The 21,091-nt window shown below is 44.1% G+C and overlaps 1 protein-coding gene and 1 long non-coding RNA gene across 2 annotated transcripts in view; both read right to left on the bottom strand.

Moving 5' to 3' along the window:
- Positions 1 to 11,901, bottom strand: part of ERI3 (ERI1 exoribonuclease family member 3) — a 120,395-nt gene extending 108,494 nt beyond the window's left edge. The window contains exon 1 of the mRNA XM_027683024.1: positions 11,630 to 11,901. Coding sequence (XP_027538825.1) covers positions 11,630 to 11,878 — 249 coding nt within the window. The 5' untranslated portion in view covers positions 11,879 to 11,901. The remainder of the gene's footprint in view (positions 1 to 11,629) is intronic.
- Positions 11,902 to 16,089: 4,188 nt separating this feature from the next.
- LOC113967444 lies at positions 16,090 to 20,933 on the bottom strand. Its single transcript, XR_003534170.1, has 3 exons — positions 19,043 to 20,933; positions 18,704 to 18,941; positions 16,090 to 17,575 (listed from the first exon to the last, which is right to left on the bottom strand). It is a non-coding gene; the product is annotated as an uncharacterized LOC113967444 (long non-coding RNA).
- Between the last annotated feature and the right edge of the window lie 158 nt (positions 20,934 to 21,091).

The raw sequence follows: 21,091 nt of genomic DNA, 5'->3' as shown, positions 1-21,091 counted from the left end.
AGCGGGTGACCATGGAAGCGGGCAAGCCCACGGCAGGGCAAGATGAGCATTCCCCCTTCCGGAGAGAGACACACACCGGCTGGATTTCACAGCAGGGCTGCGTTGCAATGCCGGGATAGGTCCTAAGGGACCAGAAACATCCTCAGGGGCCATCAAGTGGCTGGATGCAAAGCGAGGCTGAAAGACAGCCCTGCTGCTGATCTGATACACAAAGGCGTTGCTGGCCTTCCAGTACCAAAGGCAAAAAGCACTTCCAGGAGGGTCGGATTAAGACAGACGGAGGAAATAAAAAGCCATACTAAAAAACTGTGGAAAATTCAACAATATCCAGAATTACTGCGGGTCTTTAGGAAGTGCATGGCCACGAGTAGGAGTGGAACCCCAGAGGCGACTTGAGCGTCTTAGGAGAAAGCGCAGCCACTTTTTTGGGCTTATTTGGTCAGTTTTGGAAGTAAGTGGTAAAGAACCTTTCCCAAAAGGCTGTTTATCTGCACGCTTCCTATAGCGGAGATTTTTCCAGTCTCTGGCAGTGTTTGCTCCACTGGTATCTAAGGCAACAGATACCAGCCCCATGAAATCAGCCCCACTCCTCACTAACGACGTTAGCCAGTCCTGCAATGAAATTTAACCTGTGACACTGCTGTACTTTTCATTTAAACTTTCATTTGGAGAGAAGCAGTGTTTGGAGACCCTGCAGTTTGTCCTGCTAATAAAGACAAGTGTTGGGACCTTTAAAGGTGCCATTCATCTTTTGCCTTTATTAAATTCAATTTTCTTAAGCCCATGATACATCATGAAATTAAGAGTTGACATTCCTGCAGAAACAAAAATATCTATCAAACATAAACAGAAAGGGGGGAGAAAAGAGGCCTCTATTACCAAGAATTTATGGCTTAAAGTTGATCTGTTTCCACTTTTTTTTCCTCTCTCTTTTTTTTTTTACAAGCATATGGTTTGTTTTAGATATCCAAAATGTTATTACAGATCTAGAATTTCATTAGTAATTATTATGAAATGGTGAGCACTTAGACACTCACACACACAACCCCCCAGCAGACTGTGACGCAGGAAGGCAGCCGGGTGCTCTCTCACGTTTCACAGCAGCCCAGTGAGCTCAACATGCTCAGCTCCATCTCCACCATTCAAGGACCTTCACTGCTTCCTCCCAGAAGGGAAAGGTGGAGGAAAAGAGGCACGAGGGAGTTAAGAGGAGAGTTTCACTGACACTTCCTTTCTTTTATCAGAACCTGATCATCCATAAGTGTTAGCTGGAGATCCTCACCCAGCTCCACTCCAACACTGAGTACATGTCCTAACTTCAGCAGTTATTTGTGCCAGCAGCATTTGGGGCTTCTAAGTCTTCCCCCTGACCCACCCCCAGCTTACAGCACAACCAGAAGTTATGGATGTGCTAAAATAATGCTGAGGGTGTCCAGAGGTTGCAAATAGCTGCAAGCTACCAGAAGAACAAATGTACTCATTTGAATTTTGCGAGCACTGCAATTAGGTATTTTATTTAGCACTGCAAAGTAACTTGAAAGGAAATCCAGGATTCAAACCACCACCAATAAATAAGCGGCTTTTTATTTTCCTTTCATTGTCATGAAAAGTTGAACATGTTTTCTGTTGAGAAATTCTGCACGAGGCTCCCAATTACAGGCATTTGCATTTATATTGTTGGAACACAGAGCTTCTAAAATCAATATTAACACGCTTAAAGAAAAAGGCATCGGCACCCTGTCCCTCCCCTCAGCTGCGCCCCCAAACACAGTAACAATAGGAACCTACAGAGCCAGAGGCTTTTACATATCCATAACCAGGTCCACTCTCTTTACAACAATCTTGCATTTACGATTTCACGGTCCTTCAAGCAAACCTATGTGACAGTTTCCTTCAGAATTTTTGCCTTTTCTAAAAACAAAAACAAGGGTTCCAGGTGAAAGCCTCTCGTGCAACCTGGCCAGTGGGCTGAGCAGCAGCAGGAGGCTGCAGGGTAACTGTGGAATGGCCAGGGACTTTCCTTTAAGAGGGATTTGAAAAATTCATAAGGGCATGTGAAAGCACTGCTATAAACCCAACCTTTCCTTACCCACTCGTCCTAAATGAAACTCCCCTCCCTTTAACACCAGAGCAGGGATGCACCAATTCAGCCTTCTTGATCTTCTCGCTAATAAAAGAAATAAAGAAGAACAAAACTACACTTGCTTAACAATTTCCTGTCAGAGAAGAAAGCACCTGAAATTACACTAATTCCCACAGAGGAATCTTTTTGCTTATCCTTTTGGATCTGGATAGCACTCACATCATTAGACAGAAAGAATAAAGTGCCCAGCAAGAGCCTTCCAGCTCTCAAAACCTTTTAATACAGAAGCCTGTGTATAAAGTGGCCAGGCCACTCTTCAGGACACTGGGTTACATATTTGAGGAAGGCCGTATGGCCTATTCAGTTCAAAAACTATGAGAGAATAATTTATCCCTTACTCTAACCCCCATGTGAAGAAGTTTAATAAACACAGGAATAAAAGATGCCCATAAAAATCAGAGCTGACTGTTCAAAATGCAATAAAAACAAGCAGAGGCTGTTGAGAGAAACGGATTTTGTCTGATAAGGAAAAGCATAAAACTTCTTACTGAAAGAACCCTTTACACCTTCAAAAAAAAGGTAAGGGCAGAAGAGGCAAGGGAGTGTCTGTGGAGGGGCAGAGCCTTAGCACCAGCCCATTTTGTTCAGGGATGCTTCCCCCCACCAAAGAAAAAGTCATTTTATGCACAAGGAGCTTATTTCTTAAACAAACACTCGTGTTTTTGATTTACACCACGGGCTGCTCCTAAATAATTTATGGCGGGTTAAATTTATTGCATAGCCCTGGCCGGCTGCAAATTCGAATTGCCAAATAATTAGATTTTAGGGCAATGCTTATAAATTATCCGCCGATTTGTCCGGACTTGTTTGTCAGTTGCTTTGTGCTTCGGGTCATCTTTGGCATTTCGCTGTTTGTGTTTTAATTGCTGATTTACACTTTGACAGATGAGAGTTGATGCCTCCAAGATCGGGGAGGGGGCGGGGGGTTGAAGAGCAGGAAGAATCAGAGCTTTTAAAGCCTTGTGATTTTCCTTTTTTTTCCAAGGCAATTAAAATCGAAAAGGGACATAGTAAGGACAGCACTAGCCTAACAGATCTGCCTCCCCAGTTTCCATCCTCTGCCTTAATTATTATTTTAACTAAAGCCGTTTCCAAGTGAGCAGCCTTGCACTGGCCCTCAGGGGCAGTAACCAAGATGACCTCATAGGTCTTTTCCCCACTTCAAAATTTTTATTAAACTAACCAAAACAAGTACCATAAAGGCAACACCTCTGCAGTGGGGGACAGCAGGACTTCTGCTGAATCAGGGCTCTGCTGGCTTTCCAAAGGATGCTTGTCTGCACATGCAGTGCAGAGCCTCTCAGCACTTTGGTCTTGGGTAAGTTACTCTCTGTACTGATTAATCCTGTCAAAAGGTCTTTGGGGAAGCAGCTGACCTCCAAATTTCCTTTTCCATCACTGCTTAGCTTAAAATGCGCATATGCACACATCTAATAATTTAATACATTTAAACAACTGTTATCTCCCAGAAAAGTGTGAAGGGAAATACAAAACACAAGTCAAAAAACAAAACACAGGAGAACTGGCAGGCATATGGAAAATATGGCAGATCTTATCACAAAACACTGGGATAAGATGATGTGAAGAAATATTCTGCTGCCTGAACATCGAATATCCAATGTTTCTTCCTCCCTCTGCTCCCAGGTGAACCTCACTGCCTACCCCCGACACTCAGGCACTGAAGCCCAAAGGCTGGATTTCCTCAGAGATAAAATCTGAGTAGCATTTTGGGCTCTGCATTGGCATCAAACGTGGCTCTTATTTCCTAGTGCTTTCTTACTACTTTAAGGGTGAGGGACCATTTCTCTTTCTTTAATAGAAGCTGAAATCCCCATCTAATCACATGCCTCCAGGAGCCTCAGCTTTAAAAGAGACATCTAGTCCATGCACCTGCCCGAGGGCAGCATCATCACCCCCTAAATAATTTCTGACTTTGTCTAGGCTGTTTTTACCGACTCCAATAAGAGAGACTCACACACTCCCCAGGCACTCTATCCTCCTGTTTCATTAGTCTTATCATTGGAAAGTTTTTCCTAATGTCTAATCCAAATTTCCCTTGCTGTTGTTTAAATTCCTGACTGCTCTTCCTACCCACAGCAGACACAGGCCAGAACATTGTCTTTCTCATTTTTGCAACAGAAGACCTCATTTTACATACCCTCTTGTCACTGCACTAAACACAACCCCAATGCCATCCAGCCTGCACTCACAGTTATGTTTTGCAGACCCCTGGTCACACTCACTGATTCTCTTCACCCTCTCAAAATATTAACTTTTTTTTTCTTTTAGAGCATGGGATGCCAAGTGAAGCGCTTCCTCAGCTGAGTTCCCTCCTTACAGGGCCAAGAAAAGGAGGATCCACATGTTTCACAAATGAGATTTTCCCCCTAAATTTACCCCTGAGGTACCTGGGACTTATTTCATGCCTGCCATTATACCTGAAATCTTGACAGTTGGCTCACAACCCTTGTCCTGCCATCCTGAACAAAATTTTCGGTAATCACTTCCTCCCAGGCTGGTTCCTGCCTCTCACCACCAGCATCATCTCTCCCTGTCAAAACTCACTAAGCTGTTTTGATCTTTCCAGCAGGACCCAGACATCAAGAATAAGGCAGAACCTCCTTCCTCTTTTCACACCTGGGATGAGAAATATAGACCAACAGACATCAACATTTCAACTTGTTTCTTCAAGCACTATTGACATATATTTAACGACCCAGAACATGTCTACTGACACAGCCAACAACAATTTAAGCTTGACAGTTTGGGGGAAGTTTAGTACTCAAACCAGGTTAAAAATAGCACACACACATTTCCAAGTGCTACCTTTCCACTGCAAGATGACAACTATGGTATATCCTTTTTCATATCTGCTCCTTTCTACTGCCCGTGCAGTCCCTGTTGCAGAATTATCAAATCACTTCAAGACCCAACCTCTTCACCTGATATTGAGCAGCACAAATGATCAATGTTCCCAGCAACACTAAAACATCTGGGATAGGTAGAAAGGGCACGCTAGTGCATGTAAATGAACACCCAGGGTTTTACAGACATCACAACTCGCTGCTGGTGGCAGCACATTTCTGCCTGACAGAGAGGAACTAAATAATGTAACGAAGAGTTATTTTGCCAGCTAACAAGTGCACAAACCAACACAAGGATGGTTGCACAGAAAGCTTGGCACAAAGGGGAAAAAGCCCACAAGATTTAGTCATGTCCTGTGCCTTTCTCACCAAAAGAGCTGAGCTGCACTGCTTCTTTATCAGGAAGGTTTTGTTCAAAGCTAAGATAAGGCAACTTCAACGCAGCAAAGACCATTCCCCAGGTCCCACAGCAGCCTGAAAAGCAACATCCCTATGTACCAGTAGATAGATACCACATTATGGAACACTGCCTAGTTTTAAAATATCATGCTGGGAGGGATGCAAAATACTCCCTGTGCCTCAGAGGCTGTGAAAGAGCAGCAGGCACCCACTGATCATCGACGACAGCACAGGGCCATGCACACATCAGGACTAGCACAGCAAACTACAGACCTGTGGCACCCGTCCCCTTCACTTGAGAAATGCTCCTGGTGTGAGCATTTCCAGCAGCACACGCTGCCCTCAGCAGCAGCTTTACAGAGAGATGAACAAACCTTTAAGCACGAGATCCAGCGGACTTGCACATTCCTGAGCTAGCCTGGATCTTTTCTTTTCAAGGGTGACTGCCGCTCAACTACTTTCTGCTGTAACAACAAGTCTACTTAACTTTGCAACTTGTCACCTAAACGATGTGTAATGTTTGCACAGCTAAGGATACAGTGTTCAGACAGCACAGGTGGGGAATTGCACGCCGGGATGCATAACTGATGTGGGGTCTCCACATGCTGCGAGGGAAAGGACAACATGACTGATTGCTTTAAAGTAGTCATCTCATCGGCCTGTCAATAACCAGCCAAAAGCTGAGCAGGTTGGGTCAGGTTAGGACTGCAGCAATTGGCCACCCGAGTGCCTTGGTATTTTAGTCTTGTTGCTATAATAATGCAGGGTTTATATCTTTAAATAAGACATTGCTTTGAATTTCTTTTCATACATCAGATGTCTTGCCTGGTGGTCTCATGGCTGTGCTCTCCAGGAGATTTGGGTTCAGTAACTGTTCATGTTCCCTAGCTCATTGGGTTTTATATAAATACAGCTAATTCTGCTGCCTGAAGCCATAACCCGCCCTGTCAGATTCACACGGGTCACAGCAAGGTTGTCCCCACTTACTGGGAGAATGAGGGAGGTCTCCAAGGCAAAGTGAATGCAGGTCTGAGACACCAGGTGTGGTGTAACCCTCAAAAGCTACAAGGCCTCAAAAAGGTTTTTCAAAAACTTAATGCAAACAGAAAAATCCATCTGGAAAGGCTTTTATATGAACTATTTCCTGCCACTCTAGGAACTTAAAGGATTCTGATGTAAGAAGAGTGGCATAACAACAGCCATAATTGGCAAAGAGATGATAAAATATAAATATATAAAAAATATATACATATTTACTTTAAGTAAAAAGAAAAAAAGACTTTTAAGTCACTGTGTTACATGCATTTTTAATGGCTTTTCACTAGAAACAGCATTGTAAGAAGCTGAATTAAGAACTGAATTAAAACTACACCCAAGCCTAAGCTGCATGAATATAGGTAATTGCAGATTAATATTCCACTGTAATACTTATGTCTGAGTTAAAGTTGCCATGGGAAACAAGCCTGAATTTCTTCACTTTTCAGCAACTCACGATCACCTTCAATAAAGGTTTTGGCAGGTGATTTCTAGTGACTGAGCTAAACAGCCACACGAAAATGGTATGAGAAGAAAGCTGCTATGTGGGGATGTCCAGATAGAACAGACAGGCACATGTCCTTTATCTGCCTCTGGGTAGGATTGTGACTACGTCTGTTACTGTGTGAGACACTTTGTGCATTCCCATCCTGGCCTTCAGCTAGGATTGACTTGATGCAGGCTCCGCAGGAAACCACGTGGAAGGCATGCAGAAGGTACCTTGCAGCCTGCTTCCCAGCAGACCAGCAGTCTCTCCATCACCTCCTCCTGCAGCAAGTTTGTGATTTCAGGGACATATTCCTCCTACAAAGTAGCCTCGGATACGGCTCCCAAGGCAGCTTCCCTATCATCTATCTAGTCACCCTGTGCAGAGAGCTCGGCAGGGACTGCACATCTGTTGCTATGGCCTAAATTTGGCGGAAATCAACATCCATTCCCATTACAAGGTCAGTCTATAAATCACAGTATCTCAGGAACAGAGACACAGGATTCAGTTGTCCCTGCCATGGGAACAAGACCACAGGTAGAGCAGTACAGGCAGAGATCATCACAGCCACTCCAGCTGCATCTGCCCGTGACTGCGGGTTGGGACTGCAGGACGGATGTTCAGGGGAAAACCCCTGCAATGCTCAAGGAAACACAGACTGAACATGCTTTAACCTTCTCCTGCATTTGTACTTAATATTATCTTACAGAAACACTGGCTTCCATTTGTTAATACACTTTTGCCAGTCATGAAATGTACTCTGATCATCCAGATTTGTTTGTACACTTAAAAGTAACTTAGTAACTGAACATATGCTTAGTCACAGTCTCAGTGTTTACAGTTTTATGTTGAAATGGTGAGTGATGTTTTGTATTTACTAGTATGTCCAGTTTCATCTGACAGCAATTATAATTACAAATTCTCCCAAAATAACGATCAAAATGCAAGCTGAACAAATTTGAAATATGTAGGATAAACTAAAGAAAAATATCAAGATACCTTTGTATTTAAAATGCACTATTTAAGAGAACACAGAAAGTACTGTCTGTAAACAATTTGTTCTTCTGCCTCTGGTCACAGCCTTCTTTGGCAATGAGAAGATCTGAACGCTTCATACTTTCCTTTTACAGAGAGTTTGAAAGAGGCGAATTTCTAATTCCCAACTGATTATCAAATTTGAGTGAATCTGAGACACTGAACGCAAGCACCTGAAAAAACTGACATGAGAAAAAGCAACTTCATCATCATCAAAAGCTCATTTAGCAGTTTAGCAACTCCTGGATCCAGCTCCTTCCACCGAGTCAGGGGTTTGATGCTCTTTTACACTTTCAGGCAGCAGACATACAAAGCTTGTATTTTATTTGATTTTCATTTAAGTGGCTTTAATAGATTATAGTAGAGATTAACATCCTATATAGAAGGCTAATTTCAAAATCATCTTCGAATAGATCTGATTTCTACCTTCAGACTTTTTATATTAAAAAAAAAGACATTGCTGTTCATCCACTCTGCTGAAGTTGAAGGCAAGGTACTTGGTTTGCTGACTGAAAGAGGCACACCCTCTTACTGCATTAATAAAACAAGGTTACAGGCAGCCACGGATCTGAGCCTGTGGAGCTCCTTAGTACAGTCACTGAAAGCACTGACCACCATAAACACTGATGTATACAAGGACAAAGGGACAAAAGAGCAAGATGCTCACTTATTAATGCATCTTCTCATGAAGCTAAAGCATCATATATACCCAGCTCTATGGGCAGCCAGTGTATAAAAGCAGAAGGTACTTATAAACTCTTTGCAGACAGCAAAGGAGAAAACTCAGAGCTGAAAAATGAAGCACACCAGCACCACCCTGGTTCAGGGTCCACTGACCTCTGCACAATGACAGCTCCCACCTGACCCCATGGGGCTCTGGATCACATTCCAAAGGCACAAGGTAAGCTTTAAAGACATGCGAGGGGCCAGCCATAAACATCTCCTACTACCAACCTCCAATGACCTTTGGCTGGCTAAAAGACTACATGACACAGACTGTGCAGTCAGTCCCCCCCTCCCCACTTCTTTTCTCTCTGGCATGGTCTGATTATTCATAAATACATGCCAAAAGCCAACACAGCCAAGTGGTTTCTATGTGTATAAACCTGCACTCTGATTTAGGAGTGTATCTGCTGAAAGCTGTCACAAGTCAGGGCAACAGGATGCTCCTGTTCCTTTGTGGGTGTAGGGCAGGGAACATGAAGGACCCTCGATGCCTGACCCAGGAGTGGTGAAGCAGAGGGCAGTGGCCACAAGGCACTCTGCCAGCAGTCCCAGCCACTGGAGCCACAATGCAGACAGCTTCCCAGGGGAATACCACCATCCTTGACCCTCCTTGATCCCCATTACAGAGGCCATACCACGAGACCTCAGAGAGATCGGGCAGTGTGAAAGGGAATGGAAATGAAGGCGTCTTCAGGGCTCACGACTGAGCATGAAGGACTTCCCCAGGGATAAAGCCAGTGAGGCTGCCGGTAGCAGAAGAGCATGAGTAAATACAGCAGGAGGGGGAGCAGATGTGGCAGTCACACATCTTAGTGTAGATAAAAAGATAGCTCTTTCAGTAGTTTCTTGTAAGAAGCCAGAATATTTAGAATAGCAGTTAGTGAAAAATGTGAAGTGTGCTGCATGGTGGCAAGTGCACTCTGCAAGACTTTCAGGCTGAGCTGGCTAAATTTACAGCTATGCCTACCCACTTAAAGTAACCTGAATCACAGCTTAGCTTAACTCTGTACATGCAGCTTCCTCATCAAATTCCAATGCATTTGAATTTCATTGTATCTAGACTTCTGTTTTGCAGGTATTAAAACAAAAGCAGAAAAATTAACAGGATCACAGTTAGGATCAGCACCTCACCATTCCTAGCTCTCAGGTCTGTCCTGAGACAAAACCTCCAAAACCTGTCTGCCACTATGCCAGTGAAAGATCCTGCCAATAAAACCCTGCAGAAAACATCACTGAAATACATGGCACAGTTTGCTCACCATGACGTACAGCCTACCAGTGAAGAGGACAAAAGCCATGATGGTCAGCAAAGAGGTAAGAGGTAGATAGGGGCATCAACTAACGTCTCATTTGATAAAGTTACCCAACTGGCAGGCACTTTCAGCCTTTCCAGCAACACCGAGCCCCATGTAGCAAAAGTAATTTCTTTATTTGTCAAACTAATTTGCTGGTGAGGCTGTGAGAGACTGACAGCCCTTTCCACACATTATATGACGCAGACAGGCACTGAACACAGCAGACTGAAAAAAAAAACCACTGAAGAACATCTCCACCTTAAAGGTGCTATCTCACCAACAAAATATATAGCAGATCTGCATTGGCCCAGACCATTACTTTCCCTGGCAAGGACTTGGGGACAAAGCTCCTTAAAACAGTAGTAATCATATTCCACTCATGCTCCTTTTTACTGCCAGCTGTAAACTAGCTCCACATGCATCATGGTTTTGCATCAAAATGTGCACAGACCAAACCCATATCCAAAGGGACAAGGTAGATCCAATTTACAGCTTTGACAGGTCTGTGCACCCGAGGCGGAGCATGCAGGAAATAGCCTGACATCTCACTTGGAGAGCAGTTAAGACCCTGCTACCAGAACTGGATGCAGAGCCACAACAGCCTCCCACAAAGAGCCAGCAAAAGAGCAGGGAATTTGATGTCCATTTTTCGAGAAACATAAGAGGCAGGCGGCACTCACCAAGGCTCTACTGGGAAAGAGAGGAGTCAACTTCAATCCCAACTTGCAGCATCCCTTAGCTAGGACAAGCCCAAGGGAAACCACAGCTGCACTGGGAAATGAATACACCACACTGAAAACTGCTTAAGCCTTTCATAGTTAAAACAAAGCAAAAGGAACTTATTCTAACCCACTGCAATAAATGCAGGACAAATGCTTGGCAGGGGAGGGCGAGTTCAATTTAGACTCAGAAATTCTGTTTGTTCACTACCAACCCAATATTAGGGGTTTTTTCTATTTAGTACAGTTTTCCAATTTAAATGAAAACCTAGGCTCATCCTGCTGACAACTGAAAATATATTTACTAATATGGTCTACACTACTGTGGAAGAACTGCCTGCAGAAAAACCTCTGTACTTCATCTGGATCTCTGTATGTCTCAAGTGGTAGAGCACTGGAAGCTCTCTCTGAAGGTGAACTCTTCCTGTCTCATCACCCTCCAGAGTTAACACCCAGGCAAGATATGTGACCTTACTGAAATTATCTACAAACTGTTGTTCTTCTCAATTTAGAAATACCATTATGTTGCACATATTCCTATATTTCAAAATATTCTCTTCCTAAAGCTGTTCACCACAAACAGCCATTTTCCTTGCAGAATCTTCTAACGCAAGTTCCGAGCCAGAAATTTTTAGACCCTCCCCAGTTAAGACAAATGACAATTATACATGACTTAAAGATGTTTTCGATAACACATGAATTGTGACTTCCTTGATGGAAATCAGCCTCCTTGATTCATTCCCACCAAACAGTCCTGGTATTGCTCCTGAGACAACAGGTGACTGGCAAGAGTCCTGGAGAACCAGTAACAGAAGGTGGGAGAAACCAGAAAAAAACGAGTGAGCCAGCACTGTGCTTTTTCCTTTTACCTCTCAGAACATCAGTAGCAACTTGCAAGGGGATAATTAACAGGATTGACTATTTACCTGAGGATGAATCTGTGGTTTATCACACGTAGCCTCAAAATCCAGCACTAAGAAGTAGTGATATCTCTGTGGAGGGAAGGATGACATTGCTGCCATGGAAGCTCCAAAGCCGTGGGACGCCAGTTTCCTGCTTACGATGGAGCTGTACCCTTCGAGAACACCAGCCAGGAGGGGGGACACAGCTTGTCTTGCCCTTGAAAGTAAGTTTTGGGAAAACTTTGCTGCTCCAGTATGGAGGAATGCTATCATTGAACATCCAGAGGCATCTGAAACTGAAGAGAGACTCATGTTACTCATGTACACACACATCTCATCTCTCCTAGTATCTGCTCTCTGTCCTCCTCTGACAGGGATTTCCTCTGTGCTTCCCAGTGGAGGTTCCAGCATTGCAAACCTGAAATAACACAGTAACCTGCTCTAAGCACAACAGATGACATTTGGACTGAGTTTAAGGTGTCCAGAATCACAGGCAACTGAAAATTAACTTCTGCAAATGGCTCTAAATTAAGAACTATGAGATACACAACAGTCGTGGCTCCAGGAACCAGATCACACCCCACTACTGAACCTTATCACGGCAGAACACACGCAAAAAACAATTAAAACACAGAAAATCCAATCTAAGCTCCATTGAAATTTCTGAGGAGGCCTTTCATCTTTTCATATACAATGCAGTGTCTGATGCATGGCAGGAATTAAATACAGCAATACACATATCAACACTACAACCCATCCAAACAGCTTGGTCCTGAAACACCTGTCAGCTGCACCAAAATATCCCACTTCTATTACAAATCCACGTGTCTGGTATCTGGAAGGCTCCTCCCCGGGGGAAGTTCTGATTTGTTCTGTGTATGAGGTTTCTCAGAGATGTGAATTTAGTGCTACACTCCATTTCTTCCTTCAGATATTTGTCAGAGGAGAATATCAGGTCAACTAACCACATCCAGGGACTGCAAAAACTGTAAAATGTAAGCAGGACTCTACAGGTTACAGTCTCCCTCTCAGAAAAATATCTCACTCAGCCATCACCTTTTGATATTTTTATTTAAATGCTATTTAATAAATTACATTATCTATACAAGCCTACCTGGATTTCCCCTCCTACTCTTTTCCTTTTAAAACTTTGCAGGAAAAACTTGCCAGGACTGTCACTAACCAAGGCAGGTCAGACTCAGGGCTGTTAACAGATCTCTAGGGAGGAAGTTCAAGCCCAACTCATGGTGTTACATAGATGGGTACAGTGACTGATAGCAAAACAAGCTAATTGCAACAACTCCTTGAACAAGGATATGAGTACCCCCTCTAATTGTGTATGCATGTATATATATTCACACACATACACGCACATCTCACCACACAGATATTTAAATTTATCCCCGCAGTTGGTCCCGCTGCTCGTGGCTCTGGGAAGAACTCCACGGCACCACATGCCACCCACATGCCCTTTTCTGAGCCTGGCCTCCCCACACCTGTGCTGGCTTTTTGCTCTGCCGTGAAGGGCCGCAAGTGCCCGCCACAAGGCATGGAGACAAAACAGGCACAGCAAAAAGGGGACTCGCCGCTCGTGAACAAAGTCACTGTTTGCACAAAAGACAGCATTTGCTCTCTCCCATCCGTTAGTCCGTCAGGTAAATAATGCACGTGCCAAAACACACACTTAATGAGGTAAATAATATGCCTTGAATAACGGCTAAATCTGTATTTACCTGCGAGACCACAGAAACTCAGAAGGACCAGATTAGGAGATAATTGCAGCTAAGCAGGTTGTGTGCTTCGAGTAAACACGCATTTGGTAACCTTCCCTTTCCAAGGTTTTGAGTGAAAGGCAAAAATCAAAGAAGCTGAGATGTCTAAGACCAAGCCAGTGCCCACACTGCCAATTCTATGGTGTATATGCATCCCTGCCTTAAGGCTTTCATGTTTTGGGGGGCTGCTTGCTTTTTTAATGCAGTGTGCCAGGCAGCAGGTACCTGGGCAACTGAAAACTCAAGCTGCAAAACTGAAACAAAGAGCCCAACATGGCATTTATTTTAAAGGGGCTCAGTTCCACCAATTGCCTCTCCATCTACAGCTTTGGCTGTCATTCATAAATGCATTACTGCCAAATAGAAGTTAGTTATATTCACTTCTAACCCGTGCCAGATAAGAGATATTTAAGGTATACATGCTTTAAATCTTCAAGCTACTGGCTATGAATCTAAAGGCCCATCACAGCAAATAAAGTATCTCAGAATAAAGCAGCTTGTAAGTTAGTTACAGTAAAACCTGGCCTTTAGCCTACTGCATAAAGCAAAATACACAGTTGGAGTGGGGGAGGCAGGCAGGCTCCAACCCCTATATCAAACACAGGCAATAAAACATACATTATCCACCCACCCACAGCAAGATCAATACTTCTCTAATGTATCTTAACTGGCAAGACCAGAGTTATCTGACATGGACCCCACGAATCTTCAGGCTGGGCTGCACCACACACTGTGGGGCAGAGATTCCCAAGCCACTGAGTCCACGCAGCAAAGGTAAACCAGCCGTCTTGGCAGGATTCAGGCACGTCAGCAGGCAGACAGGGCAGCACCACTCCAGACCCCGGCAGGTCTGTGTCACACAGGTACCCTGCAGCAGCAGCAGAGGGAAATAACAGCCAGTGCCTGTTTACACTAACAACTTCTGCAGAGGGTCATGTCTAGCAACAGGATCAGGCTCCCCATCCTAAAAGCAGCCTCTCTCCCATGTGGCAGAGGGAGGAGCAATGCTCTGAACAAAGGTGTGAGCGGGGTATTGTAGAGCGATTTCCCTACGCAGGCAGCATACAAATAAGGGCAACCCCACTGCAAACTCTGCACCTTCAGCCAAATGAAGTTTTAACGGCATGTTTACCCAGCCACTGCTCTGGGTGCCCTGGGAAGACCTCACATCATCTTCTTTGGCAAGGTCAGAGTGCCCCAGAGCACAAGATAGCTGGTGAGCAAACACACTTTATTAGAAGTCATGTAAAGCATTTATAATGCTTTTACTAGTGCTAGGACAATGCAAAGCACTAGTAATTATCCCATATTTTTTCCAATAGACAACGATGCAAGCAAGGCAGCTTCAAAAATTAAAAAACCAGCTCTATCCATATAAATCCACATGTTCAGTGATTCCATTTCCAAACCTACATAAAATATCACATATATATTTCTTATGCACACAGGATCAGATTATAATCTCAGACAGTGCAAGCTGTCACATCTGGCAGTCAACCCTACCAGGTTAATATTTCATATCACACAGCTCAAATTCCTCACACAGATACGTATAAGATGTAATGGGACCATGAACTGAGACTGGACCTCAGGAATTATTTTGACAGATTGTACACAGACCTAGGAAAATGTGACAGCACTTCACATTTGCTGCACCCAGTAAGATGGGAAATGGCCACATGTGGTGGGCTTCAGCTGGAAGATAAAGTTTGTGTTCTGTACTGAGTAACAGTTTGTGTCCCATGTGACAGTACTTCGTATAGTCAGCATCTGTATTCTAAAAAATAATTTAAAAAAAAAAAGAAAATTATTCTCTGGACGTCAGCCGCAGGTACAATCCCAGGCTGACCACAGCTCTTGCTTCTTAGCAGTCCAAGCACATGGTACTAAAGCACAACAGTTTGATCACCAGCAAGTAAGCAAAGCCAAGTGCCAGCTGTAACCACCGGCTTTGCCACTTTGCCAGGGGCCCCACTGAGTGCAAAGAGGAGAATCTGCACCGGCGGCTGTTGCGCTCCAGGCTTCCTACTGGGAGAGTTGCTTAGGGACAACCAAAGTGGCAAGGAACACGACAGGGTTCCTGCCCCGTGAAGAATGCTGGTGACAAGAGCCAGCAGGGCATTGCAAGTGCTTTCCCCTGCCTGTAGGACAGCCTCAAAGCCACAGAGAAAGATGTGCACCACACAAGTTCCAGAGGATTCGAATTCATCAACAGCAAGAAAAATTAGCCTACAAACTCGAGTTTAATGGCTCTTTGCAAATAACATAAATATGAACTTTTTAGAACCACATCTAATTAAAATCACAGCTTGCCTTTAACCTCAAAATATTCCCCTTCACTGTCCAGTTTGATAAGCTGAGTAGGGAGGGGGCAGGAAGACAACACATAACTGCAGGATAGAGGGGTGACCTAAGAAATTACATGTTTTATCAGAGCCTTCACTTACATGTTAAATTACATTGTTATGGCAATACAGGTCTCCACCATTTTACAAAATAAACAAACAAACAAACCAAAGCAAAATAACCCCCCCCCACTAATCTAAACAACAAGACAAACTGAAATTAAAAAATAAAAGCAAACAAGCTCTGGGAGTATAACACTTCAGTTTATTATTTGTGCAAAGCCTCGTTAGGGGCAGTTGTGACTCCTGGCCTCCAACAGACAACTTAGCTCAATGCTAGAGCAACAAAACCAATCAAAAATGTAAGTCAGGTTTGTCTATTTTATTAAATTGTAAAAAGATAGGGTAATAGAGATGCTTTTGATAGAACAAAATTGCATACATTTAGCAACATCTGGAACACAGTATAACAAAAAAATGCAGGACTTCAATTTTGGTAGCTGTTCAAATGCATACTCAGAGGTCAAATGTGAGCCCATATTTCACTTGTGTGAAAATATAACTGAAGAACAATAGAGATAACTCAGATTTTTTTTTAAATCAACCTTAACCTAAACCCAAATATTTCATTAGATGAACTACAGTCCAAAAATGACAGCACCTGGCTAGACTGTGAGGCAGGAAACAAGAAACAAGACCAGCTTATCCACTCTCACCATCCAACCTTGCAAAAAAAAATAAATACATAAAGTAAAACAAACAACAAAAGACAAAGCTTTTAGAACCATTTAATAAAGTAACACAATTTTAGACAGGTAAATCTGCATCTTTAATTTGTTGACCTCACAGCACCATCTCTTGAACATGAAAACAGTACAATTCCATGGCTGCACTCCCTTCACGTTTGGCCGGGTTTGTCTCGGGCACTGCTAGACAACCAAGCCTGTGTTTTGGAAAATATGTAATGTAACTTTCCCAAAGCATTGCCACGGCATGCCTATATGCTGCCCCATCATTACTCAGCTCAGACACAGCTTGGCATCCATCATTTTGTTTTTACAGCACTCCACAATTGCACCCAGGCTCTTCCCACTACAGACGAAGAGGTCCCTGTTCTCAAGAACTTACAGTCTAAAATTAGAAGCAATACAACAAGTGAGGTGAACAGCAGAAAAGAATGAAGGTTACAGGAGGATAGTTGGGCAACCACTCATCTGGGAGAAACATGCATCTCAGTAGTTCAACTGAAAAAAATAATTCAGTCTACACAAGCACTGGTTTCCCTCTAAGTGCCATTATGGAAGAGACAAGTGAATATGGGAAGGGCTGACTAAAGGCCGGAGGGCACTCTCGGGTTAAGGAAGGTCTCTCCCATTTCTTGAGCTCATTCTTCCCGCTGGGTTCCTTGGCTGACCACATATGTCAGAGCACCAGAATCTCTTCCATTGTGACATCACAGACGCGATGGCTTGTGAGATCACAATGTGTGAGGCCGAAGGCGCTGATTACTTAGGGGAGCACTTGCTGGAGCTATGGCACCCTACAAGGCTGGGAAACAAACACATCTCAGTTCACTTGACAACACAGTGAAACCCACACGAGACTCCACACCAGCAGGACGTGAACTCGTCCAAACAGACCACCCAGAAGCCGCCCCAAAGATGCACAGTATAATTCCACTCCAATTTTATTAGGCCACCTCTGCTAGGCAACCCACTTTCGTCAGCTCCTTGACTGGTCTCCTAAGACAGGCTTTGCTGTGTATTTTTAAACCTCCTCCAAGAGTAACTGCAGATGAGCAAACGGGTCTAAGCTGGAGTCTGAAGAAGTTCCACACAGCAAAGGACTGGTCACTTAGAAGAAACGTAGAGAAAGGAAAGAACAAAAATTAAAACAAAGCAACAACAAGGATGCATACAGCAAAAGCCACAGAGGAAGAGCAGATTTGCTATTAAGGAAAAGAATAGTTGCACAGGATCAGACCAAAAATCTTCTAGTCTGCTTTCCTGCCTCTGCCTGGGAGCGATAAGACAACGCACCAGGGTGAAACTACACACAATGAGGTTAATTAAAAGCCAGTAGTTCTGGGAGGCCAAAAGGAGGCTGGCCTGTCCTTCCCTCTCAGTCTTACTCTCCTGCTGATTATGTTACACCAGTTCCCGAGCTTGTCTGGCCCTTCTGTGAGCTGATTCAACCACAGGAACCTATAAAAGGACTAACACAGCCAGAATAAAGTGCAATTAAAACAAGATAGTTTCCGTCTGGTTTAGTGAGACGAACCAGCTTGGGGCCAGGCTGGATGAACACCAAAGCTCAAAGAAGAGGATGGGCCCACACTGGCATGAGCAGGAGCAAGATGAGCCATTGGGAGCTGTTGGTCAGCTCAGCTGCTCACCAAACTCAGACCAGGATACAGACACCTGGGATGCTGTGGCACTTCCCAGGAAATGGAGAAGGTATCCCGGCTGTAGCAGCACAGACACATAAAACTTGAGTTCCCAAAGCCCATCGGACCATCCTGTCTGCACCTCATGTAATGCTGGCCATAAAGTTTCCACTTCCTTACTCAAGCCCAAAGGTTTGAACATCTTTCAGAAAAGTTTCTGGCCTTGAATTGCAGCATCAAGAATGGAGGTTCCCCACTACCTTCAGGCAGCTCATTCCAGTGGTCAATCAACTGTCAAAAAATAACACATCTTAGTTTTCACTCAAACTTTCCTAGCCCTGGTCTTTGAAGCAAGTTCTGAAATTTATGGCACTTCAGTGTACTCAGTCCACAGCACAGCTCCCAGTGCCAGGAGCAAGAGATTTGTAGCTCCTGTGCATCTAGCCAGTAAAAGCTACCATTGCATATTGGTCTCACTTAGTGGAAAAGACCATAACCAACCACCCTTTGTTTAATGGACTCTGGCATGCATAATTACTTCATTTTCACACAGAGGAATGCTACAATTGTTCAAACCACTTACACAGCCACACACCTTTGTTATCTGAAAAAATGAAGGTTAACACCTGAGAGTGCCAAATGAATCTCAGTCTGGATTCAGGGAGACAAGATTTACGTTGCTCAACACAGTGGTCACTTTTGATCTTCACAAATGAACTCCAAAAGTGTTAAAGCTCTGTCCAGGTAGACTGGCAAGTGCTCCAACCAGGACACGGTTTCCACACAATCCAGTCTCAGTGAGCCTGGAAAACCAGCCAGGGAAGATGTTGACTCTAATATTCAACCATGGAAAAAAATTATGACTGTAACAAATACAGCTGAAATTAAAAAAAAAAAAAAAATTCTTTTTTGGTTGGGAGTGAATTATCTTTACCTACACAACATATCAGGAGAGAATATAACTTCTCAGCTGGCATTTGGCCAGCACAGATCACTTCTCTTAGAGGAGGGAAATGGTCCAAATGATACCTCGCAGCAACAGCCAGCACCTCTGCTCTAGGTTATGCTTTGAGAGCCACAACTTTTCCTCTTCTTCCCTCATTCCCCCGCTTGCCATGGCACCATGCTGGTATGTTAGCTCACCACTACTAGAGAAAAACACCAGGAGTCTCAGGATGACCACTTCCAGCAAAAATACCTGCTTCAGATCCAAGGACAGACTTGTGACAAAAGCACAGTTGCTTACAGCCTTCCGTGCTCTCCTGCAGCCACAGCTGGATGCCACCACACCTGCACTCTCCAGCCTTGTGGCCCTTTCCTAAAGGTGACCACTGAACTGAGACAGGGACAGAGTAAAGTGCAAATACTTGTCACATTTAAGTCTCTTCCAGAACTCCATTTCCAAAATTTAAGGGGGGGGGGGAGATAAAATCAAATCAAGGCCTTCCAAAGTTAACAGAATCAAAACAAGATAAGCACCAAACCAGCTGTAATCAGGCCTCCTAAAGGAAGCAAACTGAAGTGTCTCTCAAGAGCAGAACAGAAACTTTAGGTCCTATCAGAGTATATTCAATCCAAGGACTTCTTTATTTAGCATCAAGCACACAAGCATTTTCTTTAATTCTTTAATCACTTTCTTCTTTTGGATTTTGGTAACACTCAAATATGTCTAGACACACACAAACTTTATTAAAAAAACCCAACATACTATTCATGTAGAGCTACTCAAAGTTTGAGATAAACAAGAACCATAAAAGGCCACAGGGTCACTCTTCAAACAAAAACAGGCATTTAGTCCACGCTGTAAATTAACATTAAAATCCAGCTGCAAAAGGCAGAAGTCAGTGCTTCAAAAAGGGAAAGAAAAATACCTGAATTAAAAAAAACAACTGAAATCAAACTTCCCACACTGAGGAGTAAACAACTGGACTTCTAACATACCACTTAATTTGAAAACAGAAGATCAAATGCCAACTTTAACACCAAGTGCTATGAGATGCACAATGTTGCAAAGAGCAACTATAGGACAAAATAAATTCAAGTTGCCACTCAAAACAAATCAAGTACAATCCTCAAACAGCTGTCTAACAGCATCTGATGGGACAGGTACCTCTGAGATGTACCTTCCTGGAGCCCTCATCCTTCCTGAGGCACAGCGCAAGCATTAACCTGTTAGAAAACTTTCTGGTCCCTTGCACTGCAGCTGAAGGAATACTAAGAGTTCAGACTAAGCCGCAGCTGTCAATCCACCATTTCTGAACACAAAAGCTCATTAAAAATCCAAGATAAATAAAGAAGTAGTAAAACAAACATTGAACTTATTAGCAAACAGACCAGCAGTGACCACGAAAATCCACCAGACACGGGACCTTTAAAGGACAGAACATAAGCAGTAAATGACAACACCTCTTCATACATCTCAGTTTGGAAGAAACACCTGTAAGAGCACAGCAGCGAGAAAAGAACAGGAGAAGAAATTCCTATTGCCAGTCAGGAAACAAGTAAACAGACCGCACTCCTAAGCTTTCTCAAGTTTACTTCAGTCTCAAGATCTGAGGCAGGTGATCAGTTCAATCTCACAGAGTAAAAAAAAAAAAAAATCGGGGGAGTGGGGGGGAAATCAAACCTCCTACTCCCCCATCACTTCCACCTATGAACCTCCCCATCCCAAAAGGAACATGGAAAATCCTCCCTGCTGCTGCCGCCTGCGCACCCCGCGCACACCCCCCTGGGCAGACGGGCTTCTGTCCCTTCCCCAAGCCCTGACAGCGACTGATCCCGCTCCAGCTGGGACCTGGGGGACTGCTGCCACCGCCAACACCGGCACTTACACCCACGGCAGGGCCTGGCCGCCGGGGCGTCGAGCGGACGAGATGCCAGCACCTCGCGCCCTCCCCTCGGCCCGGGGCCGCCCCCCGGCCCCCCCCGGCCTCCCCACAGCCTCGCCCCGCCGCGCCCCGGCCCCCAGCCCGGCCCACCGCCC

Source organism: Neopelma chrysocephalum, unplaced genomic scaffold (genome assembly GCF_003984885.1).
Source record: "Neopelma chrysocephalum unplaced genomic scaffold, ASM398488v2 Primary Assembly neopelma1_64, whole genome shotgun sequence".
Lineage (NCBI taxonomy): Eukaryota > Metazoa > Chordata > Aves > Passeriformes > Pipridae > Neopelma > Neopelma chrysocephalum.
The sequence above is the reverse complement of the archived record's forward strand: the minus strand, read 5'-3'. Positions and strand labels throughout refer to the sequence as shown.